This window comes from Xiphophorus hellerii, chromosome 24 (assembly GCF_003331165.1).
Source record: "Xiphophorus hellerii strain 12219 chromosome 24, Xiphophorus_hellerii-4.1, whole genome shotgun sequence".
Lineage (NCBI taxonomy): Eukaryota > Metazoa > Chordata > Actinopteri > Cyprinodontiformes > Poeciliidae > Xiphophorus > Xiphophorus hellerii.
In genome coordinates this window covers 17,083,695-17,108,240 of record NC_045695.1, presented here as the reverse complement: position 1 = coordinate 17,108,240, position 24,546 = coordinate 17,083,695, and the positions used below count along the sequence as shown (strand labels likewise).

The following is a 24,546-nucleotide window of genomic DNA, read 5'->3' as shown; positions in this document are numbered from 1 at the left end:
CGTTGGACCGCAGGTTCTGGGAGGAGGAAGAGGAGGAAGAGGTGGGGCCTTCCTCTGAAGGAGCTTCATTAGCACCAGCAGGATGGAGACCAGCAGGAACAGAACCATGGCCGACTCTCAGAACCGGACCGGCTCTGATGAGCTCATCTTCTTTGTGAATGGAAGGAAGGTAAGACCGGGTCGGTTCTGGTTCTGGTGGAACTCAGGAGTTCAGTCTGATCCCATGCTGCATGTTGACCCACTGATACCAGGCTCGGTTCTACTGACCCGACCCGAATGGAGAAATCTTCATTAATCATCTGCAGTTTGGAGAAAACAGAAAATATTGAGAAAGGATTTAACTGATCTGAGCTGGTTCTGGTTCTGGTTCTGGTTCCAGACCCAATCCGTCCTTTACTGAGGCTCCAGTATGTTTAGTTTATATAAACAAGGTTTTAATATTGAAATCTAGATTTTATTTGTTTTATTTTCATTTATTTATTAAACTTTTCCCTGATTTAGATGTGTCATTATTTTTATTTTTTTTATTATTATTTGTCCAGTTATTTTAATTAATTTATTATATTTTAAATGGTTTTTATTCATTCATTACATTCAATAATTATTTTTTGTTTTAAAATGACAGAACTGGTGATACACACAGGATTTTATAAGTTAGATTTTATTTGGTAGTTTGTTTATTTATTTGTATTTAATTTTCATTTATTTATTTATTACTACTTTAAATTATTTCTTCATTTTTTTATTTGTTTATCTTTTTATTTTAAAAATGTTCAGAAATTAAAACTTAAATCTTAATTTTTATTTGAATGTAATCTTATTTATTCTTAATATCCACCATAATATATTTTTATTTCATTTATTTTATTTGTGTATTTAATATTTTTTAATTCTTAAAATGTTCAATTTAATTTCAGTAAATTCATTTTAATAATTGTTGTTCTTTGTATTTTTAACTTACATCACTTTAATTTATTAAATACAATTTTTAAAGTTATTTTTATAGTTTTTTTAGGTTTTTATTCTGTTAACTGTTGCAGATTGTTGAAAAAAACCCAGATCCTGAGACGACTCTGCTGACGTACCTGAGGAGGAAACGTAAGATCCGACCCACGTTTCATCATCAACCAGTTAAATGTTTTTATATCAACTTCCTGTCCCTGAGGAACCCCAGAATGAAGTACAACTAGAAAAAGGTCAGAGGTCAGAGAGAGACTGATGGAGAGGAAGGATGGGTCAACAGAACCAAAGAGACCCGCTCAGTATCTAGTGAAAACCTTCTGGGTTTTATGGTAAAAACTGTTTGTAGGAGACAGCAGGTCAGCAGGACGATGAATCAAAACCGAGTTTGAGGAGAAACATGATATGTAGCATGAGAAGGACCAGAGATCGTGACACGATGTTGGACATTATGAGATTTAAGACTCAGACTGTGAAAGGTGATTTCCCTTCAGGTCTCTGGTTGAGTGAAGACGTTTGGACTTCCTCTGGCTACTGCTGATTTAGATCAGGATTGTAGTTTTGAATCTTAAACATTGAGTACATGAGCAGTCAGGAGGTCAGAGTGAAGATTTGACCAGTTCTGCCAATGATTCCCTGATTTCCACATTAACTCACGGTGTGTGTCCCTCAGTGGGGCTGACAGGAACCAAGCTGGGCTGTGCTGAAGGGGGATGTGGTGCCTGCACCGTCATGCTGTCCCGATACCAGGCGGAGCCGCAGCAGCTGCTGTATCCTCCGCTGGGTGAATGAACCGTGCCTGGACTGCGGTCATGTGCTTCCATCTGACTTCTGAGACTCTCCACACCAACAAACTGATTTCACAGCTGCTCAATGAACTGTTGTCTTCAACTGATCTCAGACATTACGCCGTGAACGCCTGCCTCGCACCCCTGTGCTCTCTACACCTGGTTGCCGTGACAACGGTGGAGGGAATTGGCAGCGTGGCGAGGAAGCTGCACCCTGTACAGGTGAGACCAGGTGTCACCGTCTGAAGCTTCATCAGTGGCATTAACGTCCGTCTCTGTTCAGGAACGGATCGCCAGGTCTCACGGCTCTCAGTGTGGTTTCTGCACTCCGGGAATCGTCATGTCCATGTACGCACTGCTGAGGAACAACCCCACTCCAAACATGGCCGACGTGGAGGAGGCCTTCCAAGGTTGTTGTTAATGGAGGCATCAGACTCTGACGCTCATCTTAATCTGAGTCGTTCTCACCGAAGGACTGAAAATAATCTTCACTTTCAGGAAATCTGTGCCGCTGTACAGGATACAGACCGATTCTGGAGGGATACAAAACCTTCACAGTGGTACGAACGGATGGCTTTGTGTTTCTGGTTTCAGTAACTTTAACATGTCTGTACCAACGTAGGGACCATAAGCTGTCACCATAGAGACAGTAACAACTACCAGGTGTAAAAAAACAAAACAATGATTCATGGTGTTTACCATGAGACAGCAGCAGATTCCAGCTGTCCACATGAAGACAGTAACAATTTTAACTTGTGTTCTTCTAGAAAGGTGGATGTTGTGGAGGCAAAGGACAAAATGGCTGCTGTATGACCAATGGGAACGGAGCTTTCCAAGGGTCAAAGGACAAACCAGAGGCAAGCCTCACTAAAAGCCGACTTCAGTACGAATATCTTTGGTTTGACCAGCATTAAATGTAGATTGTTTCACAGGAGGCAACATCTCTGTTCAACCCAGCAGACTTTGAGCCTTACGATCCCACACAGGAAGTCATCTTCCCCCCTGAACTCATGGTGAGGAACCCAACACCTCTGGAGATTCATTCAGAGAGGATTCAGGAGTTAAACCAGGCAAAGTACCATGAATATGTTACATATAAACCTGACTATCATCTGCGTATGGTTGAACATAGGCTTTTGTTTCAGCCAAAAATCTAAACTACACAAAGGAACCGGAGCAGTCCAGGTGTACTACAGTACTACAGTACTACAGTACTACAGTACTTCAGCTGTAGTATCATTACGTTTAGTCTAATTTTACACTTTGTGTGAGAAAATAGTCCACTACCAAGTTATTTTAACCCTTCACTGATTATTTGATGAATGACTTAAACGTTTCTTCTTGCCTTTCTTCTCCCGTAGAATCTGTCTAAAGGTCAAAGATCATCACGTTCTCTGTGTTTCCATGGAGACCGGACAACATGGCTGCAGCCAGAGAGCCTGGATGAGCTTCTGCTCCTGAAGTGGAAACATCCAGACGCCCGACTGGTGGTAGGAAACACCGAAGTGGGTGAGTTTTCTGCTTCCCTACCGCCATCCATCCATCCATCCATCCATCTATCATCCATCCATCCATCATCCATCCATCATCCATCCATCCATCCATCTATCATCCATCCATCCATCATCCATCCATCCATCTATCCATCCATCATCCATCCATCCATCATCCATCTATCATCCATCCATCCATCCATCCATCTATCCATCCATCTATCATCCATCCATCCATCCATCATCCATCTATCATCCATCCATCCATCCATCCATCTATCATCCATCCATCCTCCATCCATCCGTCTGTCCGTCCATCCATCTATCATCCATCTATCATCCATCCATCCATCATCTATCATCCATCCATCCATCCATCCATCCATCCATCCATCCATCCATCCATCCATCCTGTTCCAGGTATTGAAGTCAAATTTAAAAACATGGTGTACCCTGTGGTCTTGGCTCCGGGTTTCATCGCTGAGCTGAACGCAGTGACTCACACTGAGGATGGTGAGAATGATTCTTCCTAAAGTAGCACAAACATCATAAACTTCATTCATTTTAACACTAAAAGTCCAAAATATACAACACAAGACGTGACTAAGCATCCTCTCTGGTCTGTAGGCGTCGTGTTTGGTGCAGCATGCACCCTCAGCCACATGGGGGCGGTGCTGAAAGAGGCCGTTCAGAGTCTTCCTCCTCACCAGACTCAAGTCTTCCAGGCCATCTTGGAGCAGCTGCGATGGTTTGCAGGACAGCAGATCCGTAACGTAGCTGTGAGTTTCTAAAGTTCAGATCATCTGAAGTCATCACAGGAGTACAGTCTGTGTAACTGGTTGTGTTTTCAGGCCATTGGTGGAAACATCATGACAGCCAGTCCCATATCAGACCTCAACCCTGTGTTTATGGTGGCGGGCTGTAAACTCACGCTGAGGGACAAAGGTAGAACTTTTCCTCCTGGTTTATCTGGTTCTGTTTCTGTGTGAAAATCATCCTAAAGATGAAGCCACAGAGACAAAACGTCCTGATGTCACACTGTCTCTGTTTGTCAGAGGGGGCGGAGTTTAAGCGACCTTTAATCAAGAGTCCAAACTGGATGTTTTTCTGAATGTAAACAGCCTGTTACACAAGTTTTCACCAGAACTTGTGCAATGTGCAGTGTTTAATGTTTTCGGACTCATGAACCTTCAGTCCTTTAGGTTTCCTGTTCCACAGGACAAAAGGTTGATGAGTAATTCAGTTAGATCTTCTCATTCAGGTCTTTGCAGATGATTAACAGCAAATCCCACATTCATCTCTGTAATGATCATAATGGGTAAACCTTTGTTCTTCTTGCTGCTTCAGTAAAATCTTTGATGTGCTGCAGAAACAGGAAGTTCATCAGTTTGATGAAAGACCTCAGATCTGGTGTTGCCCAACTACCCGGGTCATCTTCAAGTCCATCAATTAGCAGACAATCTGTCCTCTGGACAGATGAGACCAACATAGAGACGTTGGACCATTATGGACAGAACCAAGAGTCAAGCACGGTGGTGGAAGGGTGGTGTGGGTTTATTGTACAGCTACCGGACCTGAACACCTAGTGGTCACTGAGTAGACCATGAAGCTCTCTGGAGCCAAATGTCACAGGAAATCAAGAAAACTTTTCCATTTTCCTATGACTGCATTTTAATTGCCACCCTTCTCTTCTCCATCCACCAGATGGCAGTCGGGAGGTTCAGATGGACGACGGTTTCTTCACAGGTTACAGGAAGACAACTGTACGACCTCAGGAGATCCTGCTCTCTATACTCATCCCATACAGCAAGAAGGTTGGTGTCACATCAGAACTATGGTCTCTCACCAAACTATCATGGACGTCTCGAAGCCTAAACCTGAGTCTGGTTGTCCTCCACTGATGACCTTCTCTGCCTTCTTTCATCCTGACTCTCTCCTTTGAGGCCGCTGACCTTTCCTCTCTCCATAGTGTCAGTTCGTCTCAGCCTTCAAGCAGTCCCCACGCCGTGAGGATGACATCAGCATCGTCACCGCGGCGATGAGCGCCATCTTCTCTCCTGGGACTGATATAGTTAAAGACCTGAGGCTGAGTTATGGTGGCATGGCGCCGGTGACGGTACTGGCCAAAAAAACGGCAAACCGGCTGCTGGGAAGGTAAGAACTGGAGGGTAAAGATCAAACCGTTAGAGGAAGACTGGATTCAACAATGTGCTGCGTTATGCAGGCAGTGGGGGGAGGAGCTTCTTCAGGAGGCTTGCTCCTCATTGGCTGAGGAGATGAGCCTCGACCCCTCTGCACCCGGTGGCATGGTGACGTACCGGCAGACCCTGACCCTAAGCCTTTTCTACAAGTTCTACCTGACGGTTCTACAGAAGCTCAGATTGCAGGTTTGTCTCGTTGAGTTCAACTTCTTCCATCTAATGAAAGTAAAACCAGACAGTCTTTAAGATTTGTTGTTCTGTCAGGGTCTGAGTGTTCAGGAGGTTAGCTCAGAGTGTCTGAGTGCCACAGAGATTTACCATCCAGAGACACCGTCCAGCGTTCAGGTCTACCAGGTACAGCAAACACACCTCCACCACGCAGACAAACACATCTAATGTCCAGGAGTATAATTCTCTGCTCGACCTCCAGGCGGTGCCAGAGGGGCAGAACCAGGATGACATGGTGGGCTGTCCCATAATGCACCTGTCAGCCTTGAAGCAGGCCACAGGTGAGGCGGTTTACTGTGACGATGTGCCTCTCTACGAGAATGAGCTTTACCTGGCCCTCATCACCAGCACCAAGGCTCACGCTAGGATACTGTAAGACACACTGCGGTCACACCTGGACAGTAACACACACCTGGACAGTAACACACACCTGGACACCCCCACACACCTGTCTGGTCTCACCTGCTGTGTGTTCGCTGCAGCTCTGTGGATGTATCAGCGGCAGAGCGGTGTCCCGGAGTCGTCTGCTGTCTTTTTGCCAGTGACGTTCCCGGCAGTAACGTAACTGGAGTAAGACAAGACGAGACAGTCTTCGCCGACGGCCAGGTGTGTTTCTGTCACACCGATCAATCAGGTGGTTCTGTCATGTTCAGGTTAATGATGCGCCTGTTGTTTTCACAGGTGACCTGTGTGGGTCACATTATCGGTGCTGTGGTGGCCGACTCTCAGCTTCATGCTCAGAGAGCTGCCAAAGCTGTGAGGATCCAGTATGAAGAGCTGAAGCCCATCGTCACCATCCAGGTGAGACCAGAACCACCTGGACGCTCAGTAATCACAGTAGAACTCACTGAACCACATTTTTGTTTCCTTTAACAGGAAGCCATTGCCGCCCAGTCCTTCTATGAACCAATCAGAGCCATCCAGAATGGAGACATGGAAGCAGGCTTTAAACAAGCTGATCACATACTGGAGGGTACAACAATCTGCCCCTTGACCTCCATCTGACCTTGGTTAATTAGATGGTAATTAGCCAATGACTGTCTCTAAGGTGAGATCCATATGGGAGGTCAGGAGCATTTTTACCTGGAGACAAACGTCACTCTAGCTGTTCCCCGAGAAGAAGATGGAGAAATGGAGCTCTTCATTTCCAGCCAATCACCTTCCGATTCTCAGGTAACAATCAGAATTCAGTACCTGTGTTATGCAGAGTCCATAACACAGGTACGCCTCAGGAAGCTGTCAGCCATGTTCAAAAACTAAAACCACAAATAACCTTAATCCTATTTCTAAGTTTAAATGTTCACTTTCATTCAGAGTAGAAAGAATCGACCCTCCTATCTGACACATTTTGTTTGTCTCTTGTTCTCCAGTCTTTTGTAGCAAAGGCCTTGGGTGTCCCAGCTAACAGGGTGCTGGTACGAGTTAAGCGAATGGGTGGAGGGTTTGGAGGAAAAGAAAGTCGGACCACTGTGTTGTCCACTGTTGTTGCCGTGGCAGCAAACAGGTAGGTGTCCCCTTGTTTCATGTTAAAACTCTGAAACTCTGGGGCGTGCTGTGGTGGCGCAGCGGGTTAGCACGCCCCACGTTTGGAGGCCTTAGTCCTCGACGCGGACGTCGCGGGTTCGACTCCCAGTCCCGACGACCTTTGCCCCATGTCTTCCCCCCTCTCCTCACCCTCCTTCCTGTCTGCCTACTGTAGAAAAAATACGAGCCACTAGCGCCGCCGAGAAAAAAAAACTCTGAAACTCCAAAGATTTAAAGAGTTTTGTGTGTTTCAGGTTGAAGAGACCTGTCAGGTGTATGCTGGACAGAGATGAGGACATGCTGATCACTGGAGGTCGTCATCCGTTCTACGGGAAATACAAAGTATACATAGTTCCCCTAAGCTTCTGATAGAGGTAACATTATTGGGAGGATCTGAGCTTCACTCCTTGTTTCTGTGGTAGGTTGGTTTCCTCCAGAGTGGGAAGGTAGTCGCTCTGGATGTGTCTTTCTACAGCAATTCTGGAAACTCTATGGATCTCTCCCAGGCAGTGAGTTTCATCCACAACCAGGATTTCTCTTCTTTTCATCACACGCTATGCTGACGATACTTTGCTTCTTTGTATTCATTCAGATTATGGAGCGTGCTCTGTTCCACATGGAAAATTCATACCGGATACCAAACGTGCGTGGCCAAGGTTTCATGTGTCGCACCAACCTCCCATCCAACACGGCCTTCAGAGGCTTTGGAGGACCTCAAGGCATGATGGTAGCTGAGAACTGGATTACAGATGTGGCTCATAGTCTGGGCCGCTCACCTGAGGAGGTCTGTCCATGAATAAATGTCTGAGCAGCTGGACTCTGGTGTAGGAGAGTCCAGTTAACGTGTCTGTTCCCCTACAGGTGCGCCGGTTGAACCTGTACTTGGAGGGAGAGTCAACGCCCTACAACCAGATCCTGCATGGCCTCACACTGGATCGCTGCTGGGACGAGTGTCTTTCACGGTCTGAATACGAGCAACGGCGAGCTGCTGCTGATCTCTTTAACAGGTAAAACTACTGAATCTGAAGGAAATGTTTAGCTCCAAACTGACAACAACTAGACTGATGGATGTTTCTGACTAGCTTTGACCTCCTTTACCTCCGAAGTTTAACTGACCAGAGTAAAGTTGTGCATAAAATGGTTTTTGTGTTTCATTTCAGACAGAACCGATGGACCAAACAAGGACTTGCGATCGTGCCCACTAAGTTTGGCATCAGCTTTACAGCCACCTTCCTCAATCAGGTTTGCTCTACTGGGCAGTGATCTGCTGCAGGTCAAGCAGTGTTTGAGGAATCTAAGGAGTTTATTCATGAATAAGTTTGACCTACGGTGTTCTTTGTCTTCAGGCTGGCGCTCTCGTCCACATCTACAGAGACGGCTCTGTGTTGTTGACTCATGGAGGGACAGAGATGGGACAGGGACTTCACACCAAGATGGTCCAGGTGGAGAACTGAAAAAACAACAACTTGTTAACACACAACCCTCTTTAAATCATCAACCACGTCTTCAGCTGCTGATTTGACCTTATTTCAGAAGGAACTGCCCCGCCTCAAAAAACAGCAGCTTTCTAGAAAAATAAATTACTGTATAAAGGCGCTATATTAAAATATGTAAGGAAATCAGTTCAGCATCATGTGCATCTGAACTGTGTCCAGGTTGCCAGCAGGGTTCTGGGTATTCCCTGTTCAAAGGTTTTCATCTCAGAGACCAGCACCAACACCGTGGCCAACACCAGCCCCACCGCTGCGTCCGCATCCACCGACCTCAACGGGGCGGCCGTTCAGAACGCCTGTGAGACTCTGCTGAAGCGCCTGGAGCCGTTTAAGACCAAGAATCCCAAAGGATCTTGGGAGGACTGGGTGAGAAGAACAAAGAAGTCACACGACCTTGTTGTTTCTTTTTCTTTAATCTAGATGAACCCAACATCTTGGGTCTTTTAAATGTCCCAGTGTTGGTTTGTGTTTTCTAGGTGAATGCTGCTTACTTCGACAGAGTCAACCTCAGTGCCAACGGCTTCTACAAGTGAGCTTTCAAGTTCAGTCACTGCTTTGATTTGAGTTCAACCAAACTGGAAGGGTTTCCTTTGCTTCACTAGGACTCCAGATCTGGGCTATGACTTTGACACCAACTCAGGCAGAGCCTTCAACTACTACAGCTACGGAGTGGCTTGTTCAGAGGTGGAGATAGACTGTCTGACTGGAGCTCACAAGGTGTGTACTGTCCTTATACTTTAGCCCTCAGATTAAAGTATAAGGAAGGCTTTTTGACTTTTCTCGTCACTTTGTGTGGCAGAACTTGAGGACCACTATAGTGATGGACGTAGGTCACAGTTTGAATCCAGCCATCGACATCGGACAGGTAAGTCATCAAACACTCTGCCGTGGTTTAACCGGATCCCCGGTCTGGTCTACATCTTCTCCTGTGGGTGCAGGTTGAGGGGGGCTTCATGCAGGGTCTGGGCCTCTTCACGCTGGAGGAGCTCCATTACTCCCCTCAGGGGGTCCTCCTCACTCGGGGTCCTGGTTCCTACAAGATTCCAGCCTTCGGCGACATTCCCACTCAGCTGACCGTCTCGCTGCTCCGAGATTCTCCCAATGAAAAGGCCATCTTCGCCTCCAAGGTAACATCGTTGACCCTGCAGACAGAAACATCCCCGCTCTCATCCAGAGCAGGACGTTTTAAACCGACTCTCTCTCTACCAGGCGGTGGGCGAGCCTCCTCTCTTCCTGGCGGCGTCTGTTTTCTACGCCATCAAAGACGCCGTCAGAGCCGCCCGGGTGGAGTCACAAATGATGGGACCCTTTAGGCTGGACAGCCCAGCCTCAGCAGAAAGGATCCGCAACGCCTGTTGTGACCAATTCACCAAACTGGTATGAAAACCTCCAGGAAGATGCTTTAGTGGTGCAGAAATAAAAACCTTCCTGATTGTTTGGTTGTGCTGGTTTCCTCCCAGTGCCCTCCAGCTGAGCCAGGAACCTTCACGCCCTGGTCGGTACGGGTTTAGAGGACGATCTGGTCTCAGTTTACAGACGCCGTGATCGTCTGATCATCCTGGCTGTGATGAACTGCTGGGGTTCTGTTCTGGATCCTTCTGATGATACAGAGAACCGCAGAGGTTCTGGGAGGATTTCCACAAATCTGCTTCGTCTAATTTCACCATCTGTAAGGACCAAACTGGAGCTACATGACGATGACTGTGTCTGGAGAAAATAAAACTTGATGAAACCTGCTTGACTTTCTGTGTTATCCTTCAGAATAAAGCTGCATTCTGAACTCTGGCCAGCAGGGGGAGATGCTGTTTGAGAAAGCATCAGTTTGGATGCAGGGAAGGCTTTATGAATTCATAGATGAGAGATCTGTAGTTTTAGGTGTAGGAAGATTCCTCCTTCCATCAGGTGCTCCCCTCAGTGATGTCACTTCCTGTTTTAGAGTCACAACAGCTTAAAAACACATTTTAAACATGAAACTAGCATCTTCAGTGACCATATAAGGTGTTCCTGACAGCTGCATCATGTGATGTGGTTACCAGGTGATTTAGTTCAGATCAGTTGGTTTAGTTGTCCACAGACAAACAGTTTGATTTGTGGAGGTCTGATGAGACTAAAGGAGAAATGTTTGGTTATAATGATCATTGTTACGTTTAGAGGAAAGCAGGGAAGCTCACCATCCACACTGTGAAGCATGGAGGTGGCAGCATCATGCTGAGGGCTGTTTCACTGCAGGAGGACCTTCATAACGTGACACCATGAGGAAAAACCATTATGTAAAAACATTTAAGGAGCATCTGAAGACAGGAAGTAAAAACCTGGTTGCTGATTAAATGTGAACTTTTGAGTTTGAAGAAAGAATTAAAAGATGTTTTAGCTGCGATTTCTGCTTAGCAAATAGAAAAACCTGATGTAATCTAACTGACCTAGAGGAGGGGAGGTTTGGTCTGATTTAACTTCAGTCAGTGACAAACAAATCGAGGATGTTTGGATTTATTGGGAACTTTATGTAAAGTTCTGGTTTCAGTAGATCCAGGTACCATCTGGGCTTCCTGTGGCTGTTCATATTCAGAGGTGGATCATAAGGACGGATATTCTGAGACACTGATGAGACCTAAAGAACAGAACCTCCTCCGACCCAACAGAACCTCCATGGTTCTGCTCAGCAGTGTTTCTAACTTTGATCTGATCAGATCTTTGTAAAATTCAAACTAGATGAACGACTAGCATCTCTCAGGAAGTCATGTTGGACCGATGCTCTTTTCAGACCTGGCTGGTGTCCAGAACCAGGTCCATTTCCTTTGGGGTTGTTGTTTTGAGGCCCAGTTCTGTAGAACCCGGTTATGGCCTGAAGCTGGAGCAGCAGCGGTTGGTTAAAGCCGTGGTTATCGGGCCGTCCTGGACCGAATCTGGGCGTAAAAGAACAAGAACCTCTGTGTTACTCTGGCCGTGTCTGCGGCCCAAACACCACCTGCGGCAAACATCAAGCAGAGTCAGAACTGGACCTCGGTGCCACTGAGCCTTTAATGTGGCGCTCCAGCAGAACGTCACGCGGACCGTACTGATGACCCGGTTTCTCTCTGGTTTCTGTCCCACTGAGGGCCGGTCTGTAGAGGAGGCACCATGTGACCATCATACTTCACACCGCGACCACACAATTCACACGGCGGTGAGGGGGGGTCTCACCCCCACCTCACACCACCCGACACATTCTGGACGTTCACTCGTTCATCTGCGTTCACCCAGAACCCAAACTGATCCAGAACCGCTCCGTAAAAACTCTAAAAACAAACTTTAACTGTACTGATTCTGAAGAATCCCTGTAACGTTCGAGGATGTTGCAGTTTTATTTCCCTCCAGCAGAGGGCGCCGTTTGACGCGTCAGAGAGCCTTCATCAGCCCATACAAAGACAGAGGAAGAAGAGCAGCGGGTCCAGTTGAAGTCAGACTGATGATGGCTCCCAGCAGGATGGAGACCAAACCGGTGATCTTCATCCTGAAGACGCTGCTGCTGCTTTACTCCTTCATCTTCTGGGTGAGGACCTTCCTCTTCCTCCTCTTCCTCCTCTGGCAGGCTGAGGAAGAGGAGCAGAGTTTACGTTTCTCCTTCTGCAGGTAGATCCTGGTTTCTAGAGGCAGGTAGGAGCTGAACCTCCACAGTCAATCAGATAAATTAATTATTTAACATCTTTTATTTTGTTAATTGAAAGTAAAAAGACAGAATATTCTGACTTTATGACTTGAGATAAAATTAATAAATTAAATTAGGCAACAAAACCAATAACTTTTGGCATAAATAACCAGACCCATTATTTAAGGAATGTAATGATTTGATTCTTTTGGACCCGGTCCGCCTCCCAGACGGTTTGTGCTGCTGAACAGAACCTTTTCCTCCTGCTCTGCTGAACCACAGAGGATCAGATTCATCTACATTTCCCCACATTAACTGGATATGAATAATTGTTATTTCTCAGTTTTTGGGGCTTTGTAACATTTTTCCTGTCCCAGCAGAGGAACAGAAACGAATCATTAAAGATCTGAATTATCTGGATAAATTCACCTTCCTTCAGTGAACCTGAGCCGTTAGCATTGCTGCTGCTGCTGCTCTGGTTCTCGTCTGTTTGTCACTTTGTCACTTGGCTGCCGCCGTTCGCTCTCAGTCATGTGCTGCTGAATCACGACCCGCCTCCTTCCTGTGACTCGGCCCATCTGGTCCGGTTCTGATCCCACAGAAAAACAGATAATCGGGCAGGTTCTATCGTCTGGAAACAGAACCAGGACCTGAGATCAGGAATCATGATTTATTTAAAACCAGCAGCTGATTGGCCGTCAGTCTGACCGCTGGCTCCGCCCCCTCAGGTGACAGGTGTGGTCCTGCTCTCGGTGGGGTTGTGGTGGAAGTTCATGTTGGGGCCGTACATGCTGCTGATCTCCAGCGGCCCCTCCAACGCGCCGTACGCGCTGGCCGGTACCGGCGCCGCCATCGTCCTGTTCGGACTGTTCGGCTGCTTCGCCACCTGCAGGGGTCGACCCTGGATGCTCAAACTGGTGGGAGATCTCTTCAGATTACACCCTGAGGGGACACAGATTAACAGATTAACATGATTACAGGAAGCAGAATGTCTCATCTTGACCTCTGACCTCTTCCAGTATGCAGTGTTTCTGTCTCTGGTTTTCGTGATTGAACTCGTCGCTGGAATCTCTGGGTTCATCTTTCGTCACGAGGTCTGAAACATTCCGGTTCATTTCAGACGTTTGACTCGGTAAATCATCTGACCGGCTGTGTGTCGCCAGATTAAAGGAACATTCCTGACGTCGTACTCTGAGGCCGTCATGTGGTACAACGGATACGATGAGAGGAGCATGGCAGTGGACAGCGTCCAGCGCACCGTGAGTACAGCAGAGTTGAACCCTTAGCTGGTCGTAGCGTTCCTCAGGGCTTCTGCTCAGACCTTCCTAGTTTCTTGTTTTTAATCTTTTTATTCTCTGTCTCTGTCTTTGAAAGAACAACATCCACATTTATCAATTAACGGCCTCTCTACATTCACCATGGCAACCTGCGGATCACACCATACGCAGACGATGCACTAGCTTACTCATAAGAAAACCAAAAACAGAATCGGCCTTTAAACGTTGCATCTTTTGTCTTTCTGGATGTTTCTTCAGTTACACTGCTGTGGAGTCCAGAACTTCACCAGCTGGTTCAGCAGTGTGTATTTTCCTGCCAGCGGTATCCCTGCCAGCTGCTGTGTTACCTATGTGGAGTGCAGCAAAGCTGACCTGAAGAATGTGACTCTGGCTGCACACAAAGTCTACAGACAGGTCAGGAGGTCACCAGGAGAGTTCTGACTGAAGCTGATTGAAACCTCCAGGAAGCTGCAACAATCCAGTCATTCAGGCTGAGCTCAGTTACCTTTTACTGCCTTCTTTACTTTGATCTTTTTTTATGCCTCAACCCTAACCCTATACAATTACAGGAAACATCATGTAGCAAGAAAACTTTAGAAGTAAAAACTAAAACTTTTGGTCCTAATTTACCTATTAAGAGGTTTATGGAAGAATGGATGGATGGATGGATGGATGGATGGATGGATGGATGGAAGGAAGGAAGGACGGACGGACTGCTTGACGACCTGTCTCTGTGTCTCTGCAGGGCTGCTATGAGCTGGTGGTGTCCTTCATAGAGAACAACATGGCCGTCATAGCTGGCGTGACCTTTGGCATCGCCTTCTCTCAGGTACTGACCCCTGACCTTCACAGGTAACTGATGTTTGGACCCAGTGTGACCCGGTTCTGTCTCAGGTGGTCGGGACGTCTCTGGCCTGCTGCTTGGCCCACTTCATCAGCACCAACCAGTATGAGATGGTCTGACAGGTGAACTGAGGACAGGTGTGTCCTTCACCTGGAATCCTGTCTGACCATCTGCTGTCTCCAAGACAACGCATCAGGAGGACGTCACCATGGAAACCCGCAGACACAAACACACCGTCTCATTGTTTCTTGTATTTATTCTGTTTTATGAGAATTTTTGCAGTTTTAGCTGGTTGCAGTGTGTCCCTGCGCCCAGCAGAGGGCGCTGCGGTATTATTACTGATGATGACGCGCTGGAAGCTGCGGCCTGTTTGAACCCAGAGCAGGTTTAAGATCAAACTCACATTTTACTCCTTATGTTCAGAAAATAAAATCTCTCTGTGGGACTGAAGCTGTGTTGATCTGATTAACATTAAATGTTTCATTTAAGCAAATGTTCAGATGTAAAACTGAGATTTCTACCGACATTTACACCAACAGATTCTCCTCACTGCATTATGAAAATGATAAAGTCAATAAATCCTCCCGTTTATGACAGTTTCCACCTTCAGACTCTTAACTGAACCTAAACTACACTTCCTTCAAAATAAAAGCCTCTTACAACTGTTGTTAATTGCTGAGGCTAGCAACGCTATTCTTCTCTCAATTATTATATAAAAATATATAATATGATAAAAAGAAATAATTGTTATATATATTATATAAAATACACCAATACCAATAATTGCTAATATAAGGACTGAATAATAATAAAACATAACTTATTTAATATAGTTAAATAATCGCTTATAAAAAAGCGAGTCAAATGATTATTTATAGTAATAATACTTAATTATGAATTTTCTTCAAAATAAATAATTGTGCTTAATATAATTAATTAGTAATTGCTGACCCTAAGAATTAATAGTAATTGAATGTTATTAAAATACTTCATATAAAAGTAAATTAAACTGTTTCTTCTAGTATTTACTTCATAATTAATCAGTTTAACAATCTAACATTTTCCAACGTTCCACCTGACGTCATGCCGTGTATGATTGGCCATCTTCTGCGTACCTCGCTGTGATTGGCTGTGGCTCATGCTTCCTGAGAACCTAAGCCCCGCCCCGCCGCCGCTCCGCTACACACTTGTTCGGACAAACCCGCCGACCCTCCCTGAGCTCATCGCTTACCGGACCGACAGACGACCGGAACCCGGTGCTCCACACCCGGACGGCAGCCAGGAACCACGGCCGGAACACGGTAAGCCCTCCGGGCCGACCACCTGCAGGGGGTTTCCGGTTAATGCGGCGCTAGCTAGTCAGATAGCGGGACCCGGAATTACCGCTGGTCTGGAGCGCAGTACCGGCTGTTCTGACCCGAATCCCGCAGAGAGATGTTCCGTTAGCCTCCCCGTAGTGAGGATCAATTGGATCAGGATAACCGAACCTCCTGGGGTTCTGGTGAATTTGTTCTGCTGATTTTCGGGGATGTTTGCATTGAAAACCCACAGGGTGATGCTGGTTCCATCATCGGACAGTTCCTGTATTTCATCAGCAGTTAGGTTCCTCAGAACCGACGGCTGCCGAGCCGAACCGAACCGATTCTGATGATTGTTTTCATGTTTAGAGTTAAATAAAGGCTGAAGTTATGTTTTACAGTTTGAAGAGAGTTTATGTTTTTATTAAAAGTAGCAGCTTTTTTCTGCCATGTTGTGTTTAATCTGAACCTCTAGATGAATGTTGGGTTCTGGATTATTATTCCAGATTATTAATCTAGATGGCTGGATCATGTCTTCCTGCTTGTTTCCAGGTGGCTGGTGGACGTCTGGAGTCCTGCAGGACCGACCCGGCCCAGAGTCTCCCTCCTGACCCGGGATCAGGCTCCAGCTCCGTCCTAATCCCCCAAAGAGCATTAGCGGGCTAAGTTTGGTCCTGGACGGCGCCGGGCGGTCAGAGCGGACGTCACCATGATGCAGATATCGGACTCCTACAATCAGAAGAACTCGCTCTTCACCGCCATGAGCCGCTTCATCGGCGCCGTCAACAACATGGACCAGACGGTGATGGTGCCCAGCCTGCTGCGGGACGTCCCCCTGGAGGACGGCGAGGACCTGAAGGCCCCGGTGTCCGTCCCGGAGTCCGCCCCGGAGTCCGCCCCGTCCACCAACGGCTACTTCCAGCCGGACGGAGACATGTACAGCTCCTACGTCCTGCTCAAGTCCATCCGGAACGACATGGAGTGGGGCGTCCTGGGCGACGAGCGGCCCAAGGCCGAGGCGGAGCGCGGCGAGGCCGGAGACGACGACCTGGAGAAACAGTTCCACTTCCACCTGAACGGACTGCAGGCGGTTCTGTCCAAGCTCACGCTAAAGGCTAACACGCTAACCAACCGCTACAAGGAGGAGATCGGCTGCAGGAACTGACCCGGCCCGGGCGATCCGCGGCTCCGCTTAGCTCATTACCTACAAAAACTAACACCCACACATTAAAAAGCCAGATTATTGACGACCTTTGACCTCTGGTGTTTCTGTTCAAGGTTAAATGTGGAAAAATGAAGCTCTGCTTCACTTCCTGCTAAATTTGCCTTCATGTCTGAACAAGTGTCCTTAAATGCACCATCAGCTTCCAGCCGCACCAACCGGATCAAACCGGTTGGTCTGCTAACAGTTTTTGTAGCTAATGAGCTAAAGCTAACCCTACCTGTGTGACAGTTGGGGTTAAAGGTCATCATAGAGGAAGCTGCTGTTTCCTCTCTGTTTGCTGCCTTTTCCAGTGTCAGTCTGTCCTCATGTCCTTCATTTCATCCTGCGGACTAAACTATGCAACGAAGCGACTGAAACGCACAAACGTCTCTAAATAATCCTCCAGAACCTCCATCTGGACCGTTCTGATGGACTCAGTTTGATGGATGAAGTTGTTTGTTTTGAACTGGAACTCCAGACGTTTTCAGACTGATTCATCCTGTTTGGATCAGCCGATCAGAACCTGTAGAACCAACAGAAATTATTTAACGACCAGAGGTCTGATGTTTGCTTCTCGGCTCTGGATGGTTTTTATTTAATGTTCAGCTTGGTAATAAAATGTTCTGATGAACGTCTCCATGGTTTTATTTTCAAACCGAAGCCGATTGGTGCGCTTGACTATGAAATCTGAACAGTCTGCAGAAAGTGGGCGGAGCCTATGCAGCTCACAGAAAACATTCAGTAAACCTGATTAATAACCAAAAAACTAATCGGTAATAATCAATATTGACTGATGTTTATATCATGATGTTTGTCGGCCATATTGTCCAGTATATAGAACAGTAATTCAGGAGTTAATCCAGAGTCAGATTAAGATCCATCAACAATAATAATCCTGAGATTACTGAGAAGTTTGATCCAGAATGTCAAGAGTTAAATCAATAAATTTACTCAAGTCTTATTTTAATAAGTGATCAGAACCAGCAGCACGTTGGTTCTGACTCTATGATCCAAACCTGGTTCTGCTGGATCCTCAGTTCAGCTGATGTTCTGGTTCTGGAAGTTTGACAACAAAAATCACATTAATCAAGATTTCTAGTCTTTTTAAAATATATTTTAAACATATTTAAATATTAATAAACCATTATTTATTAATTCTGATTTAAATTTTAACTTAAATAATTTGTAAAATATATTTTTTAATTTATTCTTTTGATCCTGATGTAAAACTGGAGGAATTACAGCAGCAACCAGCAGGGGGCGCTGTGGTAACACATCACTGCTGCAGGGTGTGTGTGTGTGTGTGTGTGTGTGTGTCAGTAGGCTGCTTGGTGTGTGACAAGGTTAGAGCAGGAACACACACACACTCCTGCTCTGATTGGTGTGTGAAGGAATGAGTCAGGTTAAAGGTCAGACCTCGTTTCCATGACAATCACCCTCCCTCTGATTATCACCTTCCAGATGTGCCTCCTGCATGGTTGCCGTGGTTACTGTGGTTTGAGTGACAGCTGGGTGATTCGCTGCGCTGAAGGTTTTTCTTTTAATCACTGAGTTCATGTAAAAAGCTGCAGCAGTTCCTTCAGAGGCCACTAGAGGCGCTACAGCCCAGAAGAACTGCTGGATTTTACCACTGCGTACGCTACACTGATCCTCCATGTGAGGGCGCTCTCTGTCCCAACCCAACAGGACAGCAATGGCCGCCCTGCTGGAGAAGAAACCGGCTAGCCGCTCAGCTAGCTCATGAAACGTGCTAGCATCCATTCTGATAGCGGGAAATGAAAGAATTAGCCAGGAGAAACGTCCAATCAGCACGCTGGACCAGAATTCACTCAGACCGGCTCAGTTCATGGAACAAAAGGTCAGGGGTCAAAGGCGTCACCAGAACCACGTGACCATCGACACGCCGCCATCAGGATGGAGGTTAAGGTTTGCAACAAGTGCTGATTGTGAGGGAAGTGATGCATGATGGGACATCCTGACGGAACCAGCCGGATAAATGGAGAGGAGGAGGAAGGGGTGATGACAGAACGAGGAGACGAAGAGGAAGAGTGACAGATCTCTCCATCTGTTGAGGCGTAAACGAGGCGAGCGACTCGCTTTTCCTCTGAGCTAATTTGAATAATGAGGTGGTCTAATTTCCTCACACAGGCGGAGCGCCGTCCTGGTTTCCTGCGTGTGTGTGTGTGTGTGTGTGTGTGTGTCGCTGCACAGGCTCGTCTCTTCCAGAAAACACAGAATCCTCTGGATGCTGCTCAGCTAGGGGGCGCTGTGGCATCGTTGAGCCACTGCTTTGTTAAAAGAAGAAGAGTTAAACCTGATGGATGTTGATCCTTCACTGAATCTTAAAGCCTGGCCTTTTTGAAATGTAATACCCAGTGTTGTCCAGCAGGTGGAGCCCAACACGTTATTTCGGAGAGAAGTTTGCGAACGTTTTGCTCTCTGGTTGGTTTTTGTGTCATTTCTCTCACACACTCCGACACACACACACACACACGCACACCCACACACACCCACACACACACCCCAACGAATAGGCTGAATATTTACATCCCTCTGCGCTCCACTAGAGGGCACTGCTGCACCATTTAACATACATTTAACACAAAAATCTCTTAATTTCAAGCAATAATTAATTCCTGAAAGTTAAATTTAGGAGAGATTAATTAAAACAGCAGTTTATCATTCATTAGGTTAAAGTTACGTCAGAAAAAAATGATCTTTTAAGACGATTTAGCGTAGGTTAACGGAGCGAGTCGCTTCATCATCGTCAGGGGAGACGAGTGAGGAAGAGGAGGAGGTGAGAAGACGAGGAACACTAATTGATTTCCTCGTCTTCCTCCTTCTGAGTGCAGCGCTGGGCGAGCGAGCATCCGCACAGAGAGAAAGTGCTGGTGGTGAAGCGTGAAAACGAGTGTGTGTGTTCCTGTGTGTGTGTCAAAGAGAGAGGCAGCGAGGGCGAACGAGCGAAAGGGAAGGGGAGCCTTGAAACCGTCTCTCTCAAACACACACACACACACACACACACACACACACACACACAGCATCAGCCTTTTTCTTCTCCTCTCTTTTGTTAGCGCGTTTTTCTGAGGTCGACCGCCGAACTTGGACTCGTCTTTCAGAACTAAACGGAGATTTTTCTTCTACCGCAGCATTTATAAATACCTTTAAATTGATTTTTGGTACAATCCGACTGGATCTAAAATAATCTCCAGATTAAATCCAGATTTTTATTTTAAGTTGTTCAAATTAAATAAATACAGCAGACGAACCGGAGCCCTCCTGGTTGTAGCAGCTTTCATTCTATATATAAATCACATTTCTCCAGGTTTATTCACCAAAGTCCTAATAAAACCAGTAATTCCTACATGTCTGTAGGATAAGAGGCGTGTTAGCGTAGCAGGTTGTTATGGTCAACCAGTTTAATTCAATGCCAAACAGAGCCTGATAATGTTATTGGACTGGAAAAGCATAGTGATTTTTTGCAGATTTTGACAGATTAAAAGTCTGTTTTTTCTTTTAAATTTATTTATCGTAGCGTGATTTATCGTAGCGTGATTTATCGTAGCGTGATTCGTCGTAGCGTGATTCGTCGTAGCGTGATTCGTCGTAGCGTGATTTATCGTAGTGTGATTTGTCGTAGCGTGACTTTGCTCTGACATTAAGTGGCTCATCCTGCCTCCTGATGTCTCCTTCCCCAGAAGTGCTTGATGAGTTTGCAGACTCAGACAAACCTTCCCGTCTGATAGTTTGGTAGATTCGGTTCGATTGGGACCAAAATACACGGTTTCGTTCTGTATACACCCTGTGCATGCAAAATGACAATAAAGTCAGTCTAAGTCTAAGTCTAAAATGTAAATATTTTTTACATTTCCAGTTGCTGCGGTTCGTATTCACACTGTTCCCCTCCTGGCCTGTGAGGGCGCTGCACCAAGCGCCACTGGAGGAAACAACACAAAAACTTCTGAAGATGCTGAGACCAACTTCCTTCTTAAAGAAATGGAAATGGAAACCAAAATGGAGGCATTGGATTTTAGTGGATGGAGGATTTCTCTTCATCTAGCTAAAGACCATGAGCCATTTCGGCTGCTAGCGAAAGGCTAGCATGTTTGTTCTGTTTGTATTTACCCAGAATTCCCTGCGCTGCAATCCGCTTACTGCTTTTGGAACAATCTCCAGTTCGCTTGGTGTTCACATATGCATTCAAAAGAGTTCGATTAGCAATCATGGCTCCACAAACGAACCGGACTGGAGTTGGATTGAAGCGAACTGAACAGGACCAGAGCCTCAGACTCCACCAGAAAGCGTTTCTTCCTTAAAGCGTCTGTTTTAGGTGATATTTGGTCAGAACCAACCACAGACTTTCTCCTAATTTGTTCACAGCTGGAGGATTTTGTGTTAGCAGGAAGTGAACGAACCTCTAGAGCCACCATGACCCTGAACGGATCTAAACATGGAGCAGGAAGCGCCGCCGTGACCTCTGCAGGAGCCGATGAATCTGAAGTTTTTAAAAGATCTAATGACAAACACTTTTATTCCCCCACTATCCCGCCATGACAGAGAGAATCTCTGCTTCCTGCCGCACATCCAGACTCGGGTCGAGTCTCGCCTGGATGCCGGCGGTTTCCAGGGCTGTGTACACAGACAGCCCATTCATCTTCCCCTTCAGCAGCATCAATAAATGATGGCTGCTCTGCCTCTCTCTGGTTAAATATTCATCGGCAGCGCTGCTCGTCTCGCTCGCTAAACAGCCTCGCAGCGCTGCCAGCCAGCAGCACACACACACACACACGCCTCCACGCAAACACACACACACTCCCTGCGGCGCATTAGCAATTCAATCCGGCGTCTTCACCATAGCTTCAGGCAGCCACACCATCACAGCTCTGCATGGATGAGTGTTTATTACAGCGTTTATCGCCACTTCTAGGGGCCCGGTCCGTCTCGTCAAAGTTTCCTCACAGCTTGGTGAATCAGAACCAGCTGAAACCCAAAGCTCCAGAGCTGGTTTCAGTTTGAGAGGCGTGTGGTTGGTTTCCTGTGACACGCCACCGCAGCAGGAAGGAGAGGTGTTGGCGGTTTGTCATCAGGCCCGATAGAAATCAGTCACAAGTTGTAGAGGAAGCAGATGGCAGTGAGGTTGGAAGAAACGTGCAGCCGATGTGTTTGTGGTGATCGTCGCCATCTGACCCGCTACCAGAACCAGAGAGTGTTTTATATGAAGCCCCACAAAGCGACATTTCTCTGGTCAGAGCTCCTGGTTCCTGTCTCCAAAGTTCATTGGGTCACCAGGTCAACCAAACATGCAGACGCTCCAACCTGAAGGTCATTTATTCAGACAGATGAATTATCCAGTTTGGACTAGAGGAGGAAGTGGTAGTACCTCATAGGGTCACTTTTCAAAGTCGTGCTATTTATTTGTTTAGCAAAGTTTCAAACCAAATTTGTTAGCACTACTTAGCTAGCTAAATAATTAGCTAGTTCAGAGCTAAATATTTTGCTGATATGTTAAAAATATTTAGCACCAAATTAAGCATTTAGCTTGTTAATAAAATATTAGGTTTAGATCTAAATATTTAGTTGATCAGCTACACGGTTAGCTAGCTTGGAGATAAGTATTAGCTAGCCTAGCTAATACTTTCCTAATACTTTAAGTATTAGAGCTAACTCAGTGTTAGCTACATTAGCTCTGAGCTAGCTAAAAACTTATCTTCAATATTTAACTTGGAGAATAAATATTTAGGTTAGAGCTAAGTATTCTGATAAATTTAGCTAACAGGTTTAGCTTGGAGCTGTGATTAATGAATAACATGGTAAAAATATGAAGCTACATATTTTACTACTGACTGGCCAAATAACCCAAATTATTGATGTTCATTTTTGATGATGTAACTTCACAAGTGCAAACCAACAGAACCAGTTCAAACATATTTATAATCAATATAATATAATTTAGATGGATGAAGGAACATTTGGACCAACCAGTGGATGCTAAGTCCCTGCTGACCCTGAAGTGAGCTGGACTTTTCCCTCTACAGCAGAACCGGAGGATAAAACTCTAAAGTGAACGAGGGATGACTCATCCCTCGTTCTCTGCTGGATGAAAGGGTGTGGGCGACCGAATGAGACGAGCGAGGACGTGCGAGGCTCCACAAAACACGGAGAGAGAGAGAATCCAGTACGCATGAATGGTTCTGATCTGGGTCGGTTTACAGAAAACGGTTTGGCCCAGTTTCTATGGGAATGACTGAGTCACTCACTCAGACAGGAAACGCTCATTGACTGTTTTCCTCTGGCTGGACTTCAGGAAGCGTTCAGAACATTTATTATCCATCCGACACCAGGAGGTTCTGATCAGCAACAGGAACCAGGAGAAAATCTCCAAACCGTTCCACCCAGCAAATCATCCAAGCATATAGTTGATAGAAAACCCAACAGACATAAAACAGCCAACAGCAGACCCAGATCAGCTGAACCCACTGATCAGAACCTTCTGACTGCAGGTTTAAACATTTTAAATGTTCTTCCTGTTGATTTAATATCTCGTTATCTAAGGAAGCAGCAGACTCACCTGGTTTATCCTCCACATGCAGGAATCACAGCTGAGCCCAATGCGTCCAAACTGTCGGTCCGCCTCAAGAAAATGGGCTCCAGCTGCAGTAAACCAGGATTCCTCCTGTAGCTGTTACTGGTTAGCGGGCTTCAGGATGGTCTGCTTTAGGTCAACAGTCTGACATGAAGACAGAATGATCTCGGTTCTTTATTTTAACACAACATGAAGGAGAAAATCTTAAAAAGACAAAAATCAGTTCAAAGAGCCACTACCTTAAAACCTCAGCACCAGTCATGTCCAGTGTCCTGCCTGCTTAGAGTAGGGACAAGAAGACCAGAGTCGGATACCCTAGTCTAAGTACTCATGATGACATCTTATAGTCAAAGTAACCCAGCAGGCATGACAGCAGACCTAAAAGATGCTCCATCCTTCGGTTGTCCTTCAACATTTTGGTTTGACCTCTGTTGGACATAGAGAGCATCAGAAATCTGATGGATAAACCATTGGCGGCTAACAAAACTCTTTCAGTTTGGTTTCATTCTCAGTGAACTGCTTACGAACTGGTGCTGAAGAAACTACCCTGGGCTGAAATCCACTGACCTGTAAAGCCTTGCAGCTGTTTTGCAGCTCGTCTGATGTTAACTGCCGATGCCAATGGCTAAAGATGCGCCAGAGATCTTTCAACCGATTCTTTAGTGAGCTTTTCACTTCTACTTACTGGTCTAAATATGGCTGAAGAGGATCCTTATTACCGCGCCGTAGCTTCGTCTGACTCAATGGGTCAAGAAAATGCCATCAGCCGTCTCTCTTCCCAAGAAGACATGGGATGTTTGGTCTGTACACACACCATTAATCCTCAATCTCTACAACATCAAGTACATCAAGATACGGCTAGCTAGAAACGTTATGGTGACAGTAGATAGAAATGAATGAAATACCTTGTGGACCCAGTGGTTGTTCCTCTGAAGCATGTTGAGTCCTCTACCAGACCCTCCGATCATCCTTCGCCTCGGTCATGTTGGTCCTACTGGACCCTGGCGGACTGAGCAATAACTCATGTA

General features: G+C 46.0%; 3 protein-coding genes across 4 annotated transcripts; all 3 read left to right on the top strand.

Annotated features, from left to right (window-relative positions):
• On the top strand, nt 1–10,423 carry xdh (xanthine dehydrogenase). 2 transcript variants are annotated; one of them, XM_032556156.1, is made up of 35 exons: nt 1–169; nt 1,041–1,098; nt 1,634–1,730; nt 1,862–1,970; nt 2,032–2,158; nt 2,247–2,308; nt 2,516–2,605; nt 2,681–2,761; nt 3,110–3,257; nt 3,662–3,754; nt 3,869–4,020; nt 4,093–4,186; nt 4,946–5,055; nt 5,211–5,395; nt 5,466–5,628; nt 5,707–5,796; nt 5,873–6,042; nt 6,153–6,276; nt 6,352–6,471; nt 6,547–6,643; nt 6,719–6,843; nt 7,041–7,174; nt 7,449–7,536; nt 7,617–7,703; nt 7,787–7,978; nt 8,056–8,201; nt 8,355–8,436; nt 8,541–8,636; nt 8,850–9,053; nt 9,164–9,216; nt 9,290–9,404; nt 9,487–9,552; nt 9,626–9,814; nt 9,897–10,064; nt 10,148–10,423. In XM_032556156.1, exons 1-35 carry the CDS (start codon nt 83–85, stop codon nt 10,196–10,198), a joined length of 4,053 nt encoding a protein of 1,350 aa, XP_032412047.1. In that variant the 5' UTR covers nt 1–82; the 3' UTR covers nt 10,199–10,423. The 2 variants fall into 2 exon arrangements, with proteins under 2 accessions (XP_032412047.1, XP_032412048.1); XM_032556157.1 differs by lacking the exons at nt 1–169; nt 1,041–1,098; nt 1,634–1,730; ... (1 more) ...; nt 2,032–2,158; nt 2,247–2,308 and adding an exon at nt 2,320–2,411.
• Nucleotides 10,424–11,892: 1,469 nt separating this feature from the next.
• Nucleotides 11,893–15,027, top strand: LOC116715705 (tetraspanin-7-like). The gene is made up of 7 exons (XM_032556328.1): nt 11,893–12,216; nt 13,041–13,229; nt 13,332–13,406; nt 13,476–13,571; nt 13,848–14,003; nt 14,335–14,418; nt 14,484–15,027. The coding sequence occupies exons 1-7, from the start codon at nt 12,133–12,135 to the stop codon at nt 14,550–14,552; spliced, it is 753 nt and encodes a 250-aa protein (XP_032412219.1). The 5' UTR covers nt 11,893–12,132; the 3' UTR covers nt 14,553–15,027.
• Nucleotides 15,028–15,477: 450 nt separating this feature from the next.
• On the top strand, nt 15,478–17,570 carry LOC116715721 (mid1-interacting protein 1-like). The gene is made up of 2 exons (XM_032556349.1): nt 15,478–15,734; nt 16,284–17,570. Exon 2 carries the CDS (start codon nt 16,441–16,443, stop codon nt 16,894–16,896), a length of 456 nt encoding a protein of 151 aa, XP_032412240.1. The 5' UTR covers nt 15,478–15,734; nt 16,284–16,440; the 3' UTR covers nt 16,897–17,570.
• The last annotated feature ends 6,976 nt before the right edge of the window (nt 17,571–24,546 follow it).

Bases quoted from the DNA above. Each gene is read 5' to 3' on its own strand.
- xdh (XM_032556156.1), top strand. From the start codon at position 83: ATGGAGACCAGCAGGAACAGAACCATGGCCGACTCTCAGAACCGGACC. The intron at 7,704-7,786 runs GTGAGTTTCATC...GTATTCATTCAG, and splicing joins CTATGGATCTCTCCCAGGCA to ATTATGGAGCGTGCTCTGTT. The intron at 8,202-8,354 runs GTAAAACTACTG...GTTTCATTTCAG, and splicing joins GCTGCTGATCTCTTTAACAG to ACAGAACCGATGGACCAAAC.
- LOC116715705 (XM_032556328.1), top strand. From the start codon at position 12,133: ATGATGGCTCCCAGCAGGATGGAGACCAAACCGGTGATCTTCATCCTG. The intron at 13,230-13,331 runs GTGGGAGATCTC...GACCTCTTCCAG, and splicing joins GACCCTGGATGCTCAAACTG to TATGCAGTGTTTCTGTCTCT. The intron at 14,004-14,334 runs GTCAGGAGGTCA...GTGTCTCTGCAG, and splicing joins CACACAAAGTCTACAGACAG to GGCTGCTATGAGCTGGTGGT.
- LOC116715721 (XM_032556349.1), top strand. From the start codon at position 16,441: ATGATGCAGATATCGGACTCCTACAATCAGAAGAACTCGCTCTTCACC.